This window comes from Condylura cristata, unplaced genomic scaffold (assembly GCF_000260355.1).
Source record: "Condylura cristata isolate star-nosed mole 26May11 unplaced genomic scaffold, ConCri1.0 scaffold00006, whole genome shotgun sequence".
Classification (NCBI taxonomy): domain Eukaryota; kingdom Metazoa; phylum Chordata; class Mammalia; order Eulipotyphla; family Talpidae; genus Condylura; species Condylura cristata.
The window spans coordinates 9,784,247-9,808,793 of NW_004567107.1; the positions used below are offsets into that span (position 1 = coordinate 9,784,247).

The following is a 24,547-nucleotide window of genomic DNA, read 5'->3' on the forward strand; positions in this document are numbered from 1 at the left end:
TGTATATCTGTTCCCCTTTAAACACTCTGAATTCAGGCCTATGCTATTTGTTTTCTTAGTTTCTCTTTTTGCTTTGACTTTACATTTTGTACGTTCTTGGCTGTCCTGACAAAGATTTGGTTTATGTATTTTTTGCCTCAGGTAGTCATTACAAAACTTAAATCTGACCTCTGCCTCTCTTTACTTGGAATCTGATTCCTAAAGAGCTGTGGTGAGGGGTGAGGATGCATTCAGAGACAAGTCAGGTATAAACACCTGTTCTTCTAGAACCTAGATGAGGCAAGTAGGTAAATGGCCATATAATAAAAGATTGAGTAAGATAATGTTTACCAATGAGAAATGTTAATCAATGGGAAGAAACATGTCTCATAAATAATTATGAAATATATCAAGCTCTCAGAAAGTATAGAATGCAATTCAGTAAACACTCCCAATTATACTTACTTCTCAGGTTTGTAAATCTGAATTTTGTCTCACATTTGCTTTGGAGATGTATTAATACACACACACACACAAATATATATGCACTTTTATTTACACATTTATTCATTTTGAAATAAAATAAGACATGATTAAAGCCTGTAGGTGTTCCTTCTTTATCCCATTCCCCCCCCCCCTTTCCTACTATCCTGAATTTGTTCTTATGGGTTTAAAAATGTTTATACGGGGCCCTCTCTGATGGCGCAGCGGGTTAAAGCACAGCACTGAGAAGCTAAAGCCACTTCAGCATGAGTTAGATCCCTGCCCCTGGAGGTGACACACGTGACGCAGCAGACCTCTCCTGACTCCCCACTGCCCCCGTCAGCACTGTACTTGTCAGTCAACTTGTCCTGCTCCCCACTCTGTCTCTGATGAATCCTCTCAATGCCCCTGCATCTCTGGCCTGTACCCCAGTTCTGTATGCATAAATAAAAATCAATCTTATAAAATAAATGTTTATACACATACACACAGAGTAATGTAGTATTGTTCTGATATTTACATCTTACTATGCTTTTTGCACTCCACATATTTTTTGAGATATATCTTTGTTGACTTATATAATACTGTTGTCTAAGTTGCCATATACTTCCCCACTATATGAATATACCACATACATCCATTTTCTTATTGATGGTTATTTTATTAATGATTTTTGTTACCTATATAAATAATTCTGTATTGAATAATTTGCACATGTCTCTTACTTAGCATGTGGGAGAGTTTACTTAGGACAGTGTTTTGCAATGAATATGCAAAAATTTACCTGGGTACCTTGTTAAAATGTAGACTCTGGTTCAGTTCATCTCAGGTGAGCCTGAGAACCTACATTTTTTACTAGATGACAGGTGACACAGATCCATGGACCACACTTTGTGTGGAAGGCCCTGCATGTTGGAAGCTATGCACATTATCATCTTTCTTAGATTCCACATTCTTCTCCAAAGACATGTCTATTTCCATAGGTGTATATGAGAGACTGGCTAAGAGTAGTATTTGTTGGATGATTTTAAATTTAATCTGTAACAGTTTCTCTTTTTGAATTCTCTTTTTGAACATTTGGAAGGAAAACATTGAAACATAAAACAAATTACTTCAATAGTTAGGTTGATTTCATCATTTTTCAGGAATGCATCTAAATTGGGTGTATATATATTTTAATAATGACACAATTCACCTTTTCAAATAGTCACTCCATTTCCTATTGTAATCCTTAACAGGGCCCTGGCTATGCATAATAGCTTCTCCAGGTTGCTGAAGGAGAAGGAAAGCTGTGTGTCAGGCACTGTGCTACAGTGGTTCACTTAGTCACTACATCTGTACAGGTGAGGAAACCTGCTAGGTGGTAGTGCCAGTGTTTGGAGTCTAATCTGGCTGGTTTTCAATGTTTCTGTAGGAAGTCAGTTTGCTGATGTTTGCTTCAGTCAGCTGTAAGCACACCTGCTCATCAGATCTGTAAGTACCAGAACTTAAGATTTCCAGCTTCTTTGGCAAATTAGGAAATGTATACACATACACTAGATGATGTTCACGTCTACCTCATCTATTTTTTCAGATACATAATTTACTATCTTAAAGTTTTTAGTGTCAGCAGTGCCAAGTGTATTCATATTGTTGTGAAGCATATCTCCAAAACTTTTTTATCTTGCAAACTTGAAATTCTATGACCATGAAACAATAATCCCCCTCTCCACCTCCAAATCCCTGGTAACCACCTTTCTGCTCTCCATTTCTCTGAATGAATGAATGTCCATAGATGTTGAATAATGTAGTATTTGCCTGTTTTGTAACAGGTTTCACTTAACATAATGACCTCAAGGTTCTTCCAGTTGTAACATGTGACAGGATTTGCTTATTTTTAAGGCTGAACAATATTCCATTGTGTGTATACCCATGTTTTTTAATGCACTCATCCATGGGTTGACATATGGATTGCTCTCATATCTAGGCTATTATAAGTAATGCTGCGATGAACATAGGTTTTCCAAATATCTCTTCACTCTGCTTTTATTTCTTTGGGAAGTATACCCAGCAGTGGGTTTGCTGGGGCATGTGGTAGTTCTATTTTTAATTTTTTTAAAGCTCCTTTATATTGTTTCTGATAGCATTTGTACTATTTTACAGTCTCACCAATGGTTTCAAGATGGATTTTAATGGTACAGAAAGTAGTGAATGGGAGGTATGAAATTAGGGCTGAAGTAGGAAGAATAGGCAAATTCTACTAGTGTGTGGAAGTAAATTTCTCTTAGCCAGCATCTGCTTGTTTTAGATATTTTAGCTAACATTGCTTGCTTCCCTACATTTATTATGTCAGTACTGGAAGAGGGAGGCAAATGATTTCTTTATTGACCATTGACCCCAGAAAATTTCAGAAATTTTTAACTTCCAGTAATGCCTTAGCAATGATTAGGGGAAATTTTTGTTTTGTACTGTTTCCAAACTTGAACAAAGTCTTTAACATTTTGGTACTCCCAAATTCTCATTAAAAAAAAAAAGGCTTTCAATGTTCCAATGTGTTTTAGTATTGTGACTTGTGAGCAGTTTGATGAGAGAGAGAGGTACAGACAAGAAGAGAAGTGAGCAGTAGAGTTGAAAAAGGTTTCTTTTTTCATGCCCTTATTTTGAATTTGAAGTGACACCCAAATGCTTAGTCATGATGATAAAGCAGAGAACTTCACAGCTTGCAGTGTAGAACAATGTTTATACTGTGTAAGTGTTTGATAATAGTGAAGTGTGGCAGGAGAGTGGGAAGTATTTGTCAACATGTTTTGAGGAGTAAGAGGATTAGATAGGGACACAAAGGTAGAGCCCACTTCCAGTCCAAAAAGAGAAAAGTACATTTTTGAAGTGTCCTTTGAAATACCTCAGGCTCAGCTATTTTACTTGACTCTTAACTCCAAATCTATTAAATTGTTAGCACTGCAGACAGCTGCACACAGGTATATTTTCTACCTTACTGTGGTTATTTATTCAGAAAACAAGCAGACTTAATTTCTCTGACTAATACCCAGACAGATATCTATATATTTGGTTAAATAATTTTTATCTCTGAGTGACACTGCGCAAATTCAGATTTTCCTGTTAGACTTCTATAATAGTTATCAATAAATCTATTATCTCCAATAGCCTCTCTTCTCCCCTTCACATCGTTATTAAGGATGATGCAATCCTAGTTGCAGTCTTGATGTCCATCTGACAGAGAAATGATTTAATTTCTTTGTGCCTCTGCTTATTTTTTTTTTTCTGTATTACCTTGTACCTGCCTAACAGGTTCCTTGGAAGTTTTATGTGTTAGTGTATGTAAAGTCCATAAAACAGTACTTGACATACAATTGACAGATTAAAAAAATAGGCAGTCAATTACTAAATAGTAGTAGAGATAGTTGTTGTTGTCATTATTGTTTGTTTCTATTTTTGTTTTCATTTTTGCTTTTGAAATCCAGCTCTGCTCACATCAAGCATTTGCTTATTGCAAACTTTCTGGGTCCATCAGAAGCACATATTAAGCTTGCAAAAAATATGTATTCCTAAGTGTCCCTCACCTGAAATGTCTGTTCAGAGGGTCTAGAATAGGACCCAGGACTCAGTACTTTGCTGTGCTCCCTAGGTGATTATTTAAAACAGTTGGTGCTAGCACCTTATTTGGTGACTCATCCATATAGGATGAAATGTAAACTTCTGAGACTGAAATTCAGAACCCCTGCAATACATATTTTCTTCCCCATCAGTCTTTGTTGCAATCATGGTAAATAGATTTTTTTTCTACTCACTCAGGTCCCTTGGCTTCAAATACTGATCTCTTCCTACTGTGGCCTGGAGCCAGATTTCACTTATATTTCCCTAGATAGTGTGCAATAATTTTGTCATCAAATACATATTTATCCTAGTAAGCCAGAAACCCATACATTTAATAATATATGTAGGTGTGCTATGGTAACATACATCTGAAGAGGTGTGGGCCTTATATACCTCAGAATTATGTACAGTGTTGTATACCATTGCTACCTCAGGAGAAAAAAAAAAAAGACATTAAAATAGACAGGACTCTCCCTGGTGGCGCAGAGGGTTAAAGCACAGCACTAAGAAGCTAAAGCCACAGCATAAGTTTGAACCCCACCTGCCCTGGAGGTGATTCACATGGCGCGGCAGACCTCTCCTGACCCACCCGCTGCTCCCCTTAGCAGTGTACTTCGTCCTTCTGCCTGTTCTTCTCCCCACTGTGTCTCTGGTGAATCCTCTCACCGCCCCTGCACCTCTGGCCTGTACCCCATTTCTGTATGCACAAATAAAGAAATCTTTAAAAAAAAAAAAGAGAGAGATGACTGTTAAACTATCACATGTGGGACCAACTATCTCTTTTTGAAAATTAGTTAACGGTTCCTAGGTTACATCACTGTGTACCTGAGGATAGTTTTTTAAATTGACCTTTTCATGTTCTCTTTATACTTCTTTTCTCTGAACTAATTTTCCAGGTGTTTGAACAAGCAAATAATTCTAGCCTGTAAGTGGTTCAGCTGTCCTCTGTAAACAGAGGCATGAAGGCATATTGAGTTCCAGCCTCAAAGGCAGTTGGCAGTATGAACTTGAGGTTTTCTTCCTTTTCTTATCTTTACTGTTCTGTTGCTACAAACTAAGGTATTAGTGGAAATTAGGATATTAGGGTAACTAGGTGTGTTCAGGAATGTCTGATGATCCCTTCCAGCTCTCCATTCTTGCAGTCTGTGGCATTTAAAGATGATTTTCTAAAAGATTGCTTTTAATGAAATGTGGGGTGAGGTAGAGAAGGCCCTGTGCTAGGTGTTTTCTTGGCCTTGCCTCCTCTAATTCTTAGGATATCTTTGTAAGTTAAGCATCACCCTAATTTTATGAACACTCTTTACCCAAATGATATGAAATGTAAAATCACAGAGCTTATAAACAGCAGTTAGTACTTGAACCCCAGGTCACTGGACCTCAGAGACTGATCTCTTCCTGCAGCGCCAGCAGTTCTCCCCTTCCTTTCTCTCCTCTCCACTCCTCCTCTCCACTCTTCCCTACTTCCTGTTCCATTCTTTCCCTTCTTTTTAAGAAAGAGAACTCTGCAGTGAAATGTAATAAGGGCATTAGAGTGAGATAAATCTGGATTTGAATGCTATCTCAACCACTTAACTGTAACTGTAGTCTTGGGGAAGTACTTAGTTTTTTTAAGTTCTAGTTCTTTATTTATAGACAACCCTTGCAAGGTTGTTATGAAGCTAAATGTTCAGGCAAGTAAAATATCTGACAAAGGATGAGACATTATAGGTAATAATAGTAAATGGCAGTTACTTTTATAGTAACCAATAATAAAGTTTACTGAGAGATTAATCAATCAATATGTGGAAATGATTTACTCTATTTTACCAACAAAATGTTGTGTATTAGGAAAACTAGAAGTATATTTATTGTTAGTCAAGTAAGATACCTTCAGTAGAAGACCTCATAACATGTACCTTAAAAATTGAAAACCTTGGGCCCTCCCTAGTGGTGCAGCGGGTTTGGGTGCAGCACTACTAGCCAGCCACAGCTGCTTTAGTGTGAGTTGGATCCCCAACCGGGGAGCTGACCCACATGGCACAGAAGCGCTCTCCTGTCTCACCTGCTGCTCCCCTCAGCAGTGTACTTCATCCATCTGCCTGCTTTGCTCCCACTCTGTCACTGGTGAATCCTCTCAATGCCAATGTAGCTTTGTCCTGTACCCCAGTTCTGTATGCATAAATAAATCAATCTTAAAAAAGAAAATAGAAAACCTTACTCAAGACGGTCCAGGGAAAAGCTGAGAAATAATAAGAGAATTAATCAAAACGACTATGTATATATCCTCAAAAACCTGTTAATAAGTTTTACTAATACTAATTAGAACAGATAATGAATAGTAAAACCACATTTCTTACCACTACTGCCAGTGTTGATCAGAAGTTTAGGAATAATCTCAAGATAAATGTAAAACTATGTACTTATTTTTTTGATTGTGAAATTTCATGGAGAGATATGAAGGAAAAATGAGTAAATAGTAAGGTATACCATTTCTTATCGATGGGGAAATTTGGTAATATGTAGCTTCCAGCTTTTGCTATATTAACCTTTTAAGTAAGTGGAATTACTGCTTCAGGGAAATGTGGCAACAGAGGTCAAGTGGAAACTATAAACAACTCAAACAGGTAAGGAAGAGTACTACATTAGTGTTATAAAACCACAGTTATTAAAAGATTTTTTAACAGTAGGTGGTACAAGAATAGATCAGTTTAATAAGTCAGAAACATGATGTGTAAAAAATTAATTTGGGATGTGAAAAGGATTACATGTTATTTGACAATTTACCAGTTGAAGAATATTTAGGTTATTACCAACTTTTTAGTGATTGTGAATAAAATTGCTATAAACAATCACTTGCAGTTGTTTATGAACCTGTTTTCGCTTGATACTTGAGTATCTTGGGTGGATATCTGGGGGTAAAATTACTGGGTCATGTGGTATAAATTTAACTATGTAAAAAATTGCCAGGTTGGTTTTCAAGCATTCCTGTCAGCAGCATATGAGTTCTAGTTGTTCAGCTTCTTTGTGAGCATTTGTTATTGTCTCTTTATTATTATTATTATTTTAATTTTATAATAGCTTATTTTTACATATTTTTGTGCATTTTTCCATCTCAGTTGCAATCCCGCTGGGTTTCCCATCACCAAATCACCCATGTGCCATCACCATAGTCCAGTCACTTTATTATTTTTTTTTACATTTATTTATTTATATGCACACAAGAACTGCAGTATAGACCAGAGGTATGGGAGGTGAGAGGATTCACCAGAGACAGAGTGGGGAGCAGAACAGGCAGATCTACTGAAGCACACTGCTAGGGGAGCAGCAGACAAGACCATGTAGGTCAGCTCCCTGGCAGGGATTGATCTTCTGCTGCAGTGGCTGCCAATAGCTTCATCATGCTGAGCTTTAACCCGTTGCACCACCAGGGAAGGCCCTGTTATCGTTACTTTAAAAAACGTAGCTATTCTGATAGTATGTAAGTAGTATGTCATTTGGTTTAATGTACGTTTTCCTAATGAAGGATGTTGAACATCTTTTCAGGTGCGCATTTGCAGTAGATACAAATTGTTGGTTAAATGTCTGTTCATACGTTTTGCACATCCTTTAATTGTATTGTTTCTTACTGTTGAATTTATATACTCTTTACACAAGAATATAATTGCTGTATCTATTCTTGATACACGTTCTTGATATTACAACTTGAAAATATTTTTTCTCAGTCTCTAGCTGTGTTTTCATTCTCTTTACAGTCTTTTAAAGAACAATCTTTAATTTTAAGGAAGTCCAATTTATAAATTTTTCTTTTATGGGTTTTATTATGGTGTTATTTGCCCAAGGTCAATAAAATTTTCTCCTGTTTCCTCCCAGAGATGTTATGGTTTGCATTTTATATTATGGGCTATGATCCACCATGAGAATTTTTGTACAAGGTGTGAGGTTAAGTCAAAATTTTTTACATATGTAGATGTTTGACTGTTTCAACACCATTTAGTGAAAAGAACTTATCCCTGAGCAAAGTGTCTACATAATGTTTGAGATACATATCATACATGCTTGATAATTGATAATACTGTTTTTGTTTTTGTTCTTAGTAAAAGCTAGTTGTTCTAACCTTTCTCAGAACTTGTCATCTGGCCTCAATAATTGGATGCGTTGTCCCTGAAGTGTGGAAAGCTGGCCGTGAGCCAGGGATAAGCACTAACAACATTGCTCTTAGATGTGAGCCAGAAAATTTTCTACAAACCTGTGTCATGTTGTCTCTTTTACACTCCCCTATATCTGCCATACAGTAGAAATGTTTTTGCAGTAGTGAATTGTGACTGGGAATGTTAACAGACTCATTTTTAATTTAAAAGTTAAAGCTTAAAGCTTTTCTTTAGAAGTAGAGCTTTTTCCACTTTTTTACAAAGTCTGGTTTAACTCAAGAAACTCATCAGCTTTAATATTAAGTTCCCTGACTTTGCAAAGATTTGTGGGTAGACCCTGGCATAATGTAAATGTGAAATGTAATTTGAGTATCAGTGTAATGTTAGAGTAAGACCTTTTATTAAATAAAAACTGTGTCGATAATTCCTTTTGCCTAGAATGAGGCCTTTCTGAGATTGCTTTACTGTAACCTTACAAAGATGAAACACAGAGCTAATAAAAAGTACTTTTTAAAAGAAATATGCCACATACTTAGTGAGTAGGCCCATAGTATAACTTGTTGGTGATTTAGTCTTTTGATGTACAGACTGAGGTTTGAATTAAGTATTCGTATTATAGATTCTGACAATTATTTTCCCTTTTCTTTTTACCCTGGATATCAGAAGAGATGTTATATTGTGGAGCCTATCCTAGGATTCTAGGATTGTGAAAGGATGAAGCTCAATGTTGAGTAGACTAGGTGGTAGGCACTTGATAGACTTACCATGCCCTTTCCTAGTCTTTGCTTAAATAGAGTAGCATTCTCAATGATCATTCTCAAAGGGAAATAAATGTATGAAAAAAAGGAATCCTGTACATCTCTATATTTCACTTTCCTTCTTCTCTGTCATTCTATATAGGAACAATTACAACATAAACTTAAGTTAGAGCCAAAGGGAAAAGAAAAGGCTCCAGCTCTTTTAATTAAATAATATTTTATCCTAAATTATTCCATAGCTCCTTATTCAGTTACCAGCTGAAACTTCTTACTATCTTAATTGCAAAATTTGTTTTTTGGAGGGAAAAAACAAACAACTCAGTTACTAGTTGGGTCACATGTTGACCTTATTGCCAGAGTCTGTCTAAAATAGTTTCTTGTGACATACTAAGGCTTCCCTCTAGCAGAATTTAAACATTTAATCTATGTAAACCTTTTTTAAAAAAGAAAATTTAAAAAATTGATTGCATTATTTTTTATTGCTATAATGTTGGTATAAAACACCATATATGATTCAGGGGTATAGGTTCACACACCTCTTCAATATATTTCCACACCAGACCTATCACTACAGTCCTCCACTACAATCCATTGGGCCCCTGCCACACTTTGTTCCCTACCCCCAAGATTCCCTTCTGGTAGTATCAGTTCTACAGTTAGATTTTAGGTTCCCCCACATCCCTCCTCCGATTTATAATTTCATTTTTAAAATTTATTTTTATTGAGATAACATTGGTTTTCAACATTGTACATGATTTAGAGGAATAGGATCATGCCTTCTCAGATGTATTTTTTTTTAATTTTTATTTATTTTTATATTTGCATCCAATAAAACTTGTATGTTCATCTGCTGTTCAGTTCTACTAGCTTTCTACAAATGCACCATCAGTATATAAAGCAGTTTCACTAACCCTCAAAATTCCCTTGACTGCTCCTTTGTAGGTAGCTCCTTTCTTGTGAACAGGTAACCCCCAACTCCTGGGAATCCCCTGATCAGTTCTCTACTCTTAATAGTTTTGTCTTTTCCATATAGTATGTAAATGAAATCATATTATACATAGCTTTTCAGTCTGGCTTCTTTCTTTTTATCTAATGCATTTGGGATCCATTTATGTCTCTGTATGTCAATGGTTCATTCCTTTTTTATTGCTGAATAGTATTCCAAAGGACTATCCCAATCCATCCAGTTCACAGTTAAAGAATATTTGGATTGGTTTCAGATTTGGGTGATGATTACAGCTCCTATAAATATTTGTATATAAGTTTTTATGTGACGATAGGTTTTCATTATTCTCAGATAAATATCTACGGGTAGAATTTCTGGTTCACATGGTAAAGATATATTTAACTTCATAAGAAACTGTTAAGCTATTTTTTATTCACATCAGCAATTTTGAGAGTTATAGTCATTTTACATTCTTGCTAGCAAATGATATTTTCAGCTTCTTAATTATAGCTGTTATAATAGGTGGTCACTCTACCTTTTAATGGGCAATTGAATTTTTTACTTTCATTCAGTGGTATTCTTATAATGGTGGCACCACACATGTAAAGAATAGAAGTACTTTTTTCTACTTTTGCAAGTCATACTGTGGCTCTAACTTTCTCTAATAACTGGGATAACTATTTTGTAATTAGAAATTGAATAAATAAATAACACATCAGAGCTCTAGATATATTTTGATAAAGATACTAAAGTATATATTTATGTACACATATGAAAAATGTTGTTTTATTACATACCTACTTTGTATTATTTGTGTCATCTAATTTTTGAATATTGCACCACAGATGGTAGAGAAAAAAAGAAGAAGGATGAGAATGTGGAGGAGTAGGAATTTATTCTTGGGTTTTGGGGAAGGTGTATGTTTTCTTTGACTTTTGGGTATACTTTTAAAATGGCTAATGATGGTTCCAGTATGAAGGGTGATGACATGACCCCTGTTATATGGTTTTTGTTCATAAAGCCCCCCCAAATATTTTCTACTCTGGATCCAGCTACTTTTCCATCTGATAAGCCTAGAACCTCAGTTTTTACTTGGAAGCAATTGGTGAAACAGGAGAGGTCTGCCATTTTGTAGATATTTTGAAGCCCCCCAGGGAAAAAAAAATCCCTCCCCTATTTTAAGGGATATTTGGGGGAAAAAAGGTAACTTGATAATCTTTGTAGATATTGAACAACTTAAGAACAAAACACTTTACTATACTTTGCTTGAGCACACATTAATAATGATTTTAAAATATTTCCCAGATAAATTTAAATCTTCTAGGTGAATTTTTAAAAATGTTTTAAATTTTGGTTATAAGATTAATACTGAATCTTAGTACTTTTAAAACACATACCTTCTCGCTTTTGTTACTTTGAGATCAAACAGAAAATGCCATCAATATTCTAGTACATCTAGTATGTCTTCTCAACATGGGGAATAATAGTTTCAGAATAGCCTCTAAAGTATTTTAAGTCTTCCCTAATATAAATATTTTTGAAAAGTAAGAGAAAATTAATTGTTGAAGGACTGAAAAGCAGTCAGAAACTGAGTTTTGCGAGGTAGTTCCATAATTTTGTAAGAGATTATTGTTAGAATTTCGCACTGTTTCTGAACTGGATTCCTGTGAGTGCTCTATTTATTTTGTGATCACTTCAGTTCAGCAAGAGTGATAATATCAATGAACATTTCCTTTGATTTTTGCACCATGAATTGACTGAGGGACAATTATTTAATTTTCTTATTGAAATACTTTATTTGCTGCTTTTATAGATTAAAAAAAATTTTTTTTAATCTGCCAAAGGCTAACCCAATGGTATGCCAATCTGCTTGAGTTTCTGGACATCACAGTTAGCTATAGCGCTTAGGATTTCAAAGAGGAACAGAGACAGAGAACGTATGACTTCAGACATGCTGTCACCATTAATATTTTTCTAAAAACTCCCATTGTTGTGTAAAGTAGCTGGAAATACCAAAAATTGATTGAAATTCTCTTGAAGTTATAATAGACTTTTTACTGAGCAGGGACATAGCTACTTAAAAGTTGGATGCAGAGAGAAGGCAAGCAGGTATATAAAAGGTTAGAAAAGGTCTTTCGTGTGTGTTCAAGGAGGTAATGCTTACCAGGACAGTAATGCTTGTTCACAAAGAGTGGGGTAGGGAAGACTTATGAAGACTCCAAGCAAAATTACTCTTTTTTTTTTTTAATAATAGTTTATATTTACATCATTTTTTGCCTTTTTACTCCTTTTAAGTATTGACATTGCTATCTTTCGAATGTTTGAAAAAAATGCAGTTTGAGTCAAACGTATTGAATGTTTTAAATACTTTTACATCAAATTTTTCCTTATAAATTTATGTTCTCAGAGAAAAATGACTTTTTTTTAGGCTTTGTATGTCTATTTTCAACAGTTTGGCATTAGACTTAGTCTCTTACTACGAAGTCTTCAGAGTTCAAGTCACTACATTTTGTTGCTTTTCAGAAGCAAAACAAAAAGAAAAAAACTTTGCCAAGATTGTGGTCGCTCTGTTAACATTTACATTACCTGTCTCTATTTTCCTGTAGTGTTTTCCTAAGAATTACAATACCTTGAAAGGATACCTGCTACTTAGATGACTGAGCATTTATTCCATATTTACTCTTAAGCACTGAACAAGCTTTTTGACATTTTGTTCAAACTTGTCTGTGTTTAGCTTTCTGTGTCCTCTTCCTTTATTTCATCCCATTAACATCCACACTAGTGACTTTCCATTAGTCATGTCGCGAATCCCTTGTGCTGCTCCAGCATCTGAGATTCTGCCTCATTAAAAAGACAGTACTTGTCTCTTGTCTTGGGCTATAGGTCCTTCTCACTGCTGTGGCTTGAAATTTCCTTTCTTCTTTTTCATGTTGTAAGCCTTCTTGTAAATTGCAGTTTCTGCATTAACACCTGTCTGTACTAAGTCAAGTACTAAAAAGGCTCTGAGATTTTACTGACAATTTAACAAGTTATCTGTCCTGATACAACTTAATGGATGCTTACAGTACTTTATGTTTATTACTATTACTCATATATTCCTTTAACTTGGGCCATTTCATTTGAGGTTGGTCACTGCAATTAAGGTCTTAGATTCTAAACTCCAAACAGAAAAGATGCATCAGCTCTAGTCCTTGGTATATTTTGGGGGAGAATGAATGTTAACATGATCTGGCATTTTGTTACCCCCTTTCTGGCATGAGGGTGATTTCTCTTGCTAAATATTTGCCATTCACCCTACTATTGTTAGAATGATTAGTACCAAGCTGCTTTTTTTCACCCTCTCTGAAGCCATATTGAAAAACCTTTTATTTTCATTATTGTATTATGAGACACCTATATTTATTACACAAAGAACCAGGTATTTGTAGGATACTTTCTTATTCTCTACCTATATGACCTATAGCTAGATATTAGGACATTAATTCAATTTCAAAAACTGCCATGGAATAAACCCAGCCCCAGGCTTTCAGCTCTTGTCAAAAGGTAAAACAAAGCTTTGGCCTATGAATCTGATTTCTGAATTTTTTTCATGTTATTTCATCTGTTACCCTGTTTTTTAGCTATTGTATTAATTATTGCAGTACTGCAGACTCAGTTCTAGTTTATGTATTGGGGCTGAGTTTCGTAGATATGCTCTTTTTACAGGTGTGAAAATAAAGGCACAAGAAGATTAATTAGAATAACTAAGCTCATAAAGTTAGTAAGTGAGAGGGCTGGCTTTAAACCTGTGGCTGTTTGCTTCTACAGTCTATGCTCATAATTGCCTCACTTTACTACCTCTTGAAGTTACTGTCATATGAGAATTATAGGTGGCTATTATTACATTAGGGGTAATGGAGATAGTTGTTGTTTTTTTTTTTTCAGGTTGTGCTATTCATGTTTTTTTTTAACCTATTTTTTTATTACAAAAGTTTATTTTTACATCATTTTGTACATTTTTTTTTCCATCTCAATTGTAATCCCCGTGGGTTTCCCATCACCAAGTCACCCATGTGTCATCACCATAATCCCGTGCATTTCCCCCCCCGCCCCATTTTTTATCCCATTCCCCACTCCACCCCCACAAAATGTCTCTGGTAGATGGTTGTTCATTATTTTTTGTTATTTTCTGGCCTGGTCCATTACACTGCTGCTATGAGTGAAACCATCCGGTATTTTTCTTTCTCTTTCTGGCTTATCTCACTAAGCATGATCTTTTCCAGTTCCATCCAAGTTGCTGCAAAAGACATGTGTTTCTCTTTTTTGGTTGCTGAGTAATATTCCATTGTATATATGTACCACATCTTTCTAATCCAGTCATCTACTTTTGGGCATTTGGACTGCTTCCATGTTTTTCCAATTGTAAATAAAGCAGCAATAAACATGGGGGTACAAGTATGTTTTTCAATCAGTGTTTTTGTGTCTTTTGGGTAGATACCTAGGAGTGGGATTGCTGGGTCGTAGGGAAGCTAATGGAGATAGTTTAAGGAGGAGTTGTAGCTAAATCTTGAAATAGAAGATAGGTTTGAATATGTGGAGAAGAAAACTCATCCCAAGAAGCACAGAATGGCTCTGTAGAAATAACATATAACCAGTAAACTGGGGGTTTATCGATTAGAACTTTATTGAAAATAAACATTTTTAGTCTCGGTGTTCTTAGACTAATTGGGTTCAGTAGTACTACTAATATTTTCTTAGTCACTGGGAAGGTTAAGACTCCCAATGGAAGTGCATTACATAAAGCCCTACATAGGAAATTAATATTTATATATGGAAGAACAAATTATACATACATATAAATATATATAAGGAAATAATAAAATGAAATTCCTAATACTTCTTATGGAGATTTTTAGCCTGTTCATTTTTCTTGAACTATTTCTGCCCACACCAATATAATGTGGTTAGTTTAACTTGTGATGAAATTGGTCCAGCAGGAGGAAGTGGTTGTATATTGAAACTCTGCCAGATTTTAGAAGAAAAATGTTATTTTAAGCATTCTGGTCATCTTTGATAGATGGAGGTCTTGTCATACAATTATCAAGAGGCAGGTTTACAGGCTACCACACATGGCTTCATTATTTATGAAAACCATACACACCATCAGAAACTAGAAATAATGTGAAAACCTGTAACTCGGTCCAAAAAATATCTTGCTTATGCAACATGGTAAAAATAAGAATCTTTATTGAGATTGGGAGACTGATTCCTTTCCTAATCTTGGAGCTGAAGAAATCTGAACTCTCCTCTGGGTTTTGTAACTAACTCAGTATTCAGACTTGAAATATATTTAACATAATCACACATATACATTCATTGGGAATATATGTCCAAATTAGAAAAAGTGTGAAGAGTGGGGATATAAGCTAACACGAAAAGTTAGAAACTAAAACAGTTTGGGAGTTACATAGTTGGTATAGAGTGGGCAAAGTTAGAATTTCTTTGTGAAATCTTTCTTTTAGACTTGTGTAGGTTAGCCGTTTGTGATGACATTGAGAATTTTTTTTTTTAAGATTTTATTTATTCATATAGAACTGGGGTACAGGCCAGAGATGCGGAGGGTGAGAGGATTCACCAGAGACAGAGCAGGGAGCAGAGGAGGCAGATCGACGAAGTACACTGCTGAGGGGAGCAGCGGGCGGGTCAGGAGAGGTCTGCCTCGCCACGTGGATCTCCTCCCGGACAAGCGGGAATCAAACTCAGCGGAAGTGGCTTAAGCTTCTTAGTGCTGTGCTTAACCCGCTGCGCCACCAGAGGGGCCCGACATTGAGAATTTTTAAGGTACATTTCCTTTTTAGAAAAATAAATTTTAATGGGGAGTACAACTGAGATGAAAAATGCACAAAATGAAGAATGATGTAAAAAAATAAAAATAAATAAAATGACCAAGAGAGTAAGGATCCTAGACAAACATAATTACATAATTACTAAGGTCTACAGCAATAATATAATAAACTTTTGTTCTAGAAAAAAAAAAAGAAAGAAAGAAAAACTTTAGAAGTTTAGAAGGAAGCTTTGTTATAACTTTTGAAGATTCTGGTTTTTTAGTCATCTATTAACTTAAAAAAAATCAAAAATTACATTGAAGATCATTTTGTCCAAGCTAAACTCTTATTTGTATAATGCCATTTTATACAATATCTTACCTCTTCAGAAATATATGCCATGTTTCTCTTGGCTTTTAAAACCTAGGTCCATAGCTACTTTGGAATGTGAGGAGGTCCTACATTATGTAAATTTTGTTATATCTGCTGTGGAATTTTGCTGCATAAAACTGTGTTGAGAGCCTGAGCCATTTTTTTTAACAAAGTTCTACATTTTAACAAACACTGTGTCAATTATGTTGAAAATACTTTGTTTTAATTATAAAAAATGTAAAAGCATTTCCTAACTTACATTTTTGTATCTGTCTTAAAAAGTAAAGCTTAGCTATTTTCATCCAAGGAACTGTTTGCAATTTTTCCTAAAGAAAATATTTTTTTTCTAAAAATTTTGAGTTGGAAAAGAAATGCAAAATTTAAGTGATTTTAGTCCATTCATCTTGAGGAATCTGTAAGCTTTTTCACCTGTGTTTTATTATTTATCTCACCCTGAAGCTCATTTCTTCATTAACTCCTTGGGCAAAACTTACCATGATTTCAGCTGTAGCAGCACAGTCCTGTCTGACCTGTGTAACTTACCACAGTTAGCTATCTGAGCCTTAAGCTTTTGCAGGTATATAATGGGGTTATTTATTATTTAGCATGTCATTTCCACATGTATTCTTGGTACCCTGCAGGTAAGTATAGGTGCTGTTTTTGGAATTTTCCTATCTAGAGAAGCAAGTAATATATAGATCCCACATACATTGGATTGTAGGTTAGAAGGTCTAAAAGGTGAAGAGTACTAGAAAGGAAATTGAGAATGTTAATTTTATAATAAACAACACATAGTTTTATGCACTTTATTCTAAATAGTTTTCAATGTAAATAAACTAAGCAGAAGGTAAATTTGAACTATAATTATTTTTTTTCATTCTTACAAATGGTTATGAACATTTACTAAGAAAAGTAAAAGTTAATTTAATTAAGAAAACATTAAACCTTAATAATGTCTTTTTTCTTCATTTCTTTTGTAGAATATTTATGTAATTGCTCTGTGACTGGAAGTCTGGATGCAAATCACTGCAACCAAACCACGGGACAGTGTGAATGTCGTCCCGGTCATCAGGGGCTGCGCTGTGAAACCTGCAAGGAGGGCTTTTACCTGAACCACACTTCTGGGTTCTGTCTGCCATGTCACTGTAGTCCACATGGAGCCCTCAGCATGCTCTGCAACAGGTAAGCAGTGGCAGACAGGTAAAATTAATTTTATTTTATCAAAGAAAAAAGAGGGTTCAGGCTCTCAAAGACCGGGCTGATTTAAATGAAGGAGGATTTACAAAACAAATACTTACATTCTCTCATTTTATATATTACATTTAATGTCAAGGCTTGAGAGATCTCATTTACAGATTCAATTCTTCAGAAGTACCTGGGTCACCAAGTTGGTTTGTGATAATCTCTCTACATTTCATGGAAAAAAGTTACTGAGAAAGCAGTCTGCTCTCTGGAAGTGATTATTCCCAGACATTTCCAGTGGAAATGTTCTTGTTTTGTTTATTAACATGCCATTGGAGTTTCGGGAAACGTAGTCTTTGGTTTATTTTTCCTCTTATCAAAATTCTGACACTTTTTCTTTGCAAATCTAAGGCTTAAACTTGATAATATTTTAATTTCTGTAACTAATTGAAAAAGACTAGTTTTACCACTGTATCCAGCATATTTCTGGGGACCAATACTAGGAATTGTCTGGAAATTACCTTTAAAATAGTATGCTGTTTGTGTACTTCGTCGATCTGCCTGTTCTGCTCCCCACTCTGTCTCTGGTGAAGCCTCTCACCACCCCTGAGCCTCTGGCCTGTACCCCAGTTCTGTATGCACAAATAAATAAATCTTTAAAAAAAAAATAGTATGCTGTTTAAAGGTGATTTCATCTAGCCGAGCCCCTATTGCTGAGGATTTGTCATCTCGTATACTAAAAGTAATTATTCTCTGACTTGTTTAATGTTTTTAGTGGATCCCAGTTCAGGGAAAGCTAAAGAGACAATGTTATATAATGTTAGGTACGTGAGCTTTAGAGTCAGTCTAATCTGGGTATGGATCTAAGATCTTCCACTTAAAAGCTTTGTGCTTTCAGTACTTTTTCATCTCTCTGAGCCTGTTTCTTACAGGGTTATGAAGGTTTAAAGAGTAGAGGTATATAAAATGCCTAGTACATATTACTCAATAAAGTGCAGGTTTCAAAGTGTTATTCTTGGCTTAAATAGGGGAATGTTTTAAAAGAAGTTTTAGCTCTTTAGCAGAAAAGCTTCTATTATACTTAGCAGTAGATGTTTTGGATGCTTTATAGATCATATTATGTTCTTGCACAATATTGTAACTTGCTGTGCTCCTATTAAAAAAGAAATCAAATTGATTAAAAGTTTATTATTTCAAATGCAACAATAATCGATGTCTATGATACTTGGCATTTTTAATAGCTATTTGTATAAGGGCCTGCAGAGTCATATGGCAAGTAATAATACTAGAACTTGAAAAATTATCATAATCCTCACAATCAACTTCTTTTATTTTTTTTTTGTAGATCATTAAATCACAAAGACAATAAGTGGCAGAGAAGGAATTTCAGATACAGTCTTCCAGTTCCAATTCCAGTGTCCTTATCACCACACCCATAGGACTTCTATAGTGAGAAAACAGGTTAAGAATATGGCAGTTGCTTGACCACTGCTTCTTCTGCCTCCCTAAAAATATTCACACAAAACTTATATTCAAGATCACATTACTTGCCATTTTAAATGACATGTTTCTTCATTCTGATGTCTAATAGCATGTCTACTACTTCTTTTAGAACAAGATTCTGCAAACACATTTGCCTTGAGGACTTTGGAGAAGTAGTAAAATGTTAATCTCTAGGTAAAACTGCTTCATTGGAGGAGAAAGAAATAAGGAGAGAATTGAGAGAGGGTTTTAGAAGCTGGAGAGGAGAAGAAAACAGTCATTTAACTCCTCGCCACTGACACTCATAGCAACTGACTATGCTGTTACCCTCCTTGTAGCTGTTGCTCTGCCTGGGCGCCACACCTGATTTCTAATGTGTGGCTCACTCTTTCCTCTCACTGTATCTGTTATAATTCTGGCTGATTTCAGTGTCATTTGGAGGCTTCTAACAATGCTTTGTCAGTTTCTTCACCCCACTTCCCATGAGTTTACCTTTGTGCTTTCTAATCTTTTTTTCATTTACCTCATCTATTGATTGTCTTTGGCCACAAAGATAGGCATATTAAATTTTTGAAATTGTTCTATAATTCTTTCCTATGGGTTACTGCAGAGTGATGTTTAATTAAACATTTTTGAAACAATATTGTTTCAGAATGTCAGGCAATTTGTCAGAACAAGCAGTGCATCATGAAAAGACATTTAAAAGGTTTTACGTAGAGGAAGTCATTAGAAGGAAGGTTTGGGAGCTCTAAATCCAGTTCTAAGCACTCTGTGTAGCTTACCACCAAAAAGGAAGTTAAACTGACATGAAACTAGAGGAACAGAAATGGGAAGCTTCAGACTATGTGCTTTGGCAAGCACATGTGGGTAAGCTATAAGGAAACACCTCTAATGTTCTGCTCTGCTATAAATTATATGTGGGCGAGTTAAGAGAAAAAGGAAATTATGGGTAAGTAGTGTGTTATGTGGTAGAAAGGAAGTGGAATCTGAAATTACGAGACTTTGATTTCATTCTTGCTTTAAAAGTCACTTATTAAGTATAAGGCCTTGATTAAAATATATTTGGCCTTTTCAAGCCTCAGGTTTTTTATCTGTAAAAAAAATTAATGTAGCACAAGAGATTTTTTTGTGAAAATTTAAAAGCTCTGTGTGTGTGTGCATATATCCACTTACACTGAGACTGGCATATAGATTCATCCCAGTAACTCCCTAGGAATTGAACCTGTTTATTTTATTTTATTTTGTTAAAAAAAAGGTGAGGAATAGAATTAGTGACTCACAAAAAAAGGAAAATTAAGTCAACTAGACTTCCAGACTTTGGTATGTGTAGAAACTGGGTTATTTATTTCTGTTGGTAGGCTAAAGAGGAAATTGTTCATTTTAGCAAAAATATTTATTTTCATAAGAAACCTCTTCAACCTTTTAAAATTGGACATGTCATGTTTTATAATAATAATTTCTAAAATTAGTTGAATACTTGATAGGCGCTGCCCTTAGCCATTTGCTTACAGTAATCCTTTTCATCATTATAGCAGCCATATCAGGTAGGCAACATTTTTATTAGTCTCATTCTTGCTAGACAAAAAATTTGCAAGTCCAGAAATTTGCCTAATTGATAAGCCAATAGCAATTTTATTACAGAGTTGGAATTGAAATGTTTGCAATCAGGTTCTAGAGTATGTATTCCTACCCACAGTGCTGCAGTGGCTTTTCTCAAAGTCTTAGATGCTAACCACAGTGAGTGAGGATTGTAAGAAACAAATGCTGTGAAGCAGGCTAGTTGATATTTTATGGAGATTTCGCCTCATTGTCCTCTGGTGATCAAGCCCTAACCCTAGGGAGAGGTAGCTCATACTGTATAACTAATGCTTTTTTGGTAAGGACTAATCCCAATTAGTAGCAATTGAGAGCATTAGAGATCTACCCTTCAATGAATAATCATCATTTGTAATATACATTATATTGCCATCTCTTTGAGTTAAATCTGTTTTGTTTGTTTTAAGTGAGGTATAGACTTGGTGATTCACAAAAGAAGGGTAAACACTTTAGAGTTAAAGCAGTATTACTTTTGTTCTTGTCAAGAAACATATAATCCATGTGCATGTGAAACTAAAAGACACAAAATTACTAGAAGCCAATACAAAACAGTTTATAAATGCATGTTAAATCTCTGAGTAGTTTAAAGAGGAAAGAGAACAGGAATAAGCTGAAGTAATAAGGAAGGCTTTACTGTGGAGGTGGACTGAGATGTGACTTTCAGGATAGATTTATTGTATACAGAGATGAGAAGACCTTACCAGGAGGACAAAAACATGTGAATTCAAGTGACTTTCCTAAGGTTATATAATAACACAAGACATCTTATCTCTTAACACCTCCTCAACTCTCTTGTTTGTATCTCTTTGTTCTCTTTTTAAAAATAAATAAAGGCAGAAAAGTGACCTCAATTCTGTCCTGATTTTCATACATATAATGTCCATGGAGCGAACAGCTGGGTTCTTAAAAATTCATTTCCCTATTCTCCATCCCCATATATTTCAGTGGGAGTTGCCTCAGTGAGGGTAGAATTTGGCTGCAGGAGCCAGATGTGGGCTGAGCAATGTCTTTGTGTGCACACACAAAGTCCTTTATGTATTGACAGATGGCCACCCCCTCATGTCACCATTGGTGTTCCAACCTGTCTAATTGGGAAGGACTTGAGCTAAAAACATCATGCTTTTCATTTTTGCTATTGGTATATATTTCTAATGTTTTCCTGATTTGCATTTGGATATATGTTTAATAAATGAGTGGGGAAATCAGAAAGCTCTTAATCTCAAAAGCAGTATCTTAATGTAGTCAATATTATAAGGGCTGACTTTACATGTAGACAGTTATATACTGATTTAATTTTGTTAAATGTATTTATGATAGGTTAGTTTACAACTTGAATCATTTAGACTGTGTCTGTAAGGTAACAAAGAAGTTCTGTAGTGGTGTAATATCCTATTCCATAAAATCTGTGGTGGTTGTTGTACAGTGTATTTTGAAATATTTACTACTTTGCATTCTTAATTATGGGAATTTGCCCTAGGACAGAGGGCAGCATTTTACTCATGAAGTAAACTTATGCTGAAATAAATGTCAAGTAGAAAGATGACAAAACCTCTGAGACTCACATTCATAGGAAGACTCACATTCATGGAAATTCTCTTTTGTTTTAACCAAGAGTACTAGCTGCTGTGTAAAATCTTTATTACTTTGCATATAATTTTGGGAGGTCAAGGAAAAATTATTTGATCATTAGGAACAATTACTAATTGAGGAAAGATCTATCTTTTATTTGCTTGTTGTTGCATTAATAAGGACATTGCTTTTGCCAGCTATGTGTCCAAAGACATTATCTTTTTGCTCAAGGAACTTATTGTCTAGTGGAAAGATAGAAATAAAAAAAAAAAGAGTATTCATAAGTACACAGGAAATTCAGGGAGGCCTTGAGAAAGGAAGTAGAATTTAAATAGAAATTTGAAGGATGAGTAGAAGTTTGTATAAAAGAACAAGGCATCTTTAGTAGATTGACAGTAGTCTGTATTTCTTGAATGCAAGGAACACTTGGTAGTAGTGGAAAGGTTGAAGGAGAGTGGGAAATGATGAGATGAAACTTGTTTACTGTTGTGTTTCTAACACCTAGAATAATGCCTGGCACAAAGTAGAATCAGCAAATACTTGATGAATGAACAGAATGAATTAATAAAAATAAATTAAAAAATCAGACCATGAAAGATATGATCTGTCATGCGAATTAGTTTAGCCACCGCAGAATACTGAGTAAGGAGTGATATCTGATTTTTTTTTTAGGCAAATTACTCTATCAGAAGTCTGGCTGGTAGATGATAGCCAGTGAGGTCAAGTAAGGAGATCAGTAACAAGGCAATTGTAGTGATCCAAGCAAGAGAAGTTGGCTTTGACATTGGTATTGGTAGTGAGAGGACCCATATAAGATATTTGAAGGGCTGATTGTATGAATGGAGTAAAGAAGGAAGAGAGAGATGATTTCTTGTTTCTTTCTGACTCGGGCACATGAGTGAAGGGATATTATATTAACTAGATAAAGAAAACAGTTGAATTAACAGGATGAAGGGAGATAACACTGTTAGGTTTCAAACATTTCATTTTGAAATGACTGGGATGTTTAGATAGAGGCATCTGAAGCATTGTGTGCTGAACTCAAAAAATCTTTGAAACTAGTATGCTCTAATGTTATTTTATAGGGAAACAAAACAAAGCCTCAGAAAACTATAAATTTATTTTCAAATAGCTTATGATTTGCCCAATTATTATTCTTGCAGTTATGCTAATCTCTAGTTTAAATTATTTTGGGGAATACACATCAATCTGCCTTGAAAGTAGAATTTGAAAAGGTAGGCATCCTGGTCAAAGTCAGATAACTGATCCCAGCCTTTATTCTGTGATGGGTCATTTGTTTCAATAAATGTGTAGTGCCCAAAGGGCTTTTAAGTGCTTATGCCTTAGAAGATGTTTTAAGCATATTACACCAAGTTCATGATTATGAGTTCATGGTAAAACATATTAGACTAAAATTTAAATGTTAATAAACGATGACCAGATGGGCTTGTTTAGAAAAAGGCACTGGTGCTTTGAGATTTTAGTGTGGTAATGCAAGTCTGTTATGGTTTGGAAAGATCTATTTGCATTTCTAACCTGAGAATTTAAGTTACAGTTTAAGTTAGGATTTCAATACAAGGCTTGGTCTTTTTGATTATTAACCAGATGTTAGCTGCAGCCAAATGAATGAAAAAACACTCCCCCCTCTAGTTATTGGTGAACATTAGTTATTGTGAACATCAACATAAAATGTCACAGTCACAGTGAATTGATAGTTACTCTTGATCCAACATGTTACTTTCCCAAACCATGTGCCAGACTCCTCTACTTGTTTCAATTACTTTGCTTTCTCTGAGAGTCTCCTCCAAATATGTATATACTTATACATATAATGGTACAAATAATCAGGTTCATATAAATGTAGTCTTTGGTAACAGACTACAATTTGTTTAAAAACAGACTATAATTTGTTTAAAAAACCCCAAATTATATTGAGGATACTTTAACAGGTTTTGTGGGAAATAAATAAGACAATGGATCTCATTTCAAAGGAGCTCCTGGTCTACTAAGCACACTAAAAAATACATAATATATCAATAATTATAATGCAAAGTAAAATTGACCCACATTATAAAATATAAAGACAAAATGTGAAGTGTATTATGAACTTGTGATGTCACACTTACAGCTGGAAAAGTCAGAGATGAGTTCATTGAGGAGGTAGCTTTTGAAATCAATTTTGAAGGAAAAGATTTAGACATGTAGAAATGGAAAGGTGGGAAAGAATGTTACAGAACAGGAAGCAGTAAGATTAACATCTCAGGGATGTGCTTACACTGGTTGTAAGGTGGAAGAGGTGTGGGAGCAGAAGAGAAGATCTGGCAAGTTCTGCTAGGGTCAGGTCAGTGAAGGCTTAACAGTCAGATGCATTAGTGGGATTTTATTCAGGAAGCAATTTTTAAGGAGAAGAAAGATCCGCGTGCTAGCAGTAATAGAATGGGCCAGTGTATGTGGAGGGGGGGGAGATAAGAGGAAGACTGGCAACTAGTGAGGGCCATAATTAGCTAATAATAGTGAAAATGGAGAGACTGTTTAAGAGAATGCAATCTAGTGAGGATGGTGAGACACCCCCATGATAGTGTTTCTGTGCATATTTTTCTACATTCTTTATTTTTGCTTTAATATATACATGTAAATCTACAGGTAATTTGTATT

The 24,547-nt window shown here is 35.1% G+C and overlaps 1 protein-coding gene across 1 annotated transcript in view; it reads left to right on the forward strand.

Annotated features, from left to right (window-relative positions):
- MEGF9 (multiple EGF-like-domains 9) overlaps positions 1-24,547 on the forward strand; it is a 78,221-nt gene that overhangs the window by 22,216 nt on the left and 31,458 nt on the right. Inside the window, exon 2 of the mRNA XM_004677393.2 lies at positions 17,044-17,245. Within this exon, the coding sequence (XP_004677450.1) occupies positions 17,044-17,245 (202 nt within the window). The remainder of the gene's footprint in view (positions 1-17,043; positions 17,246-24,547) is intronic.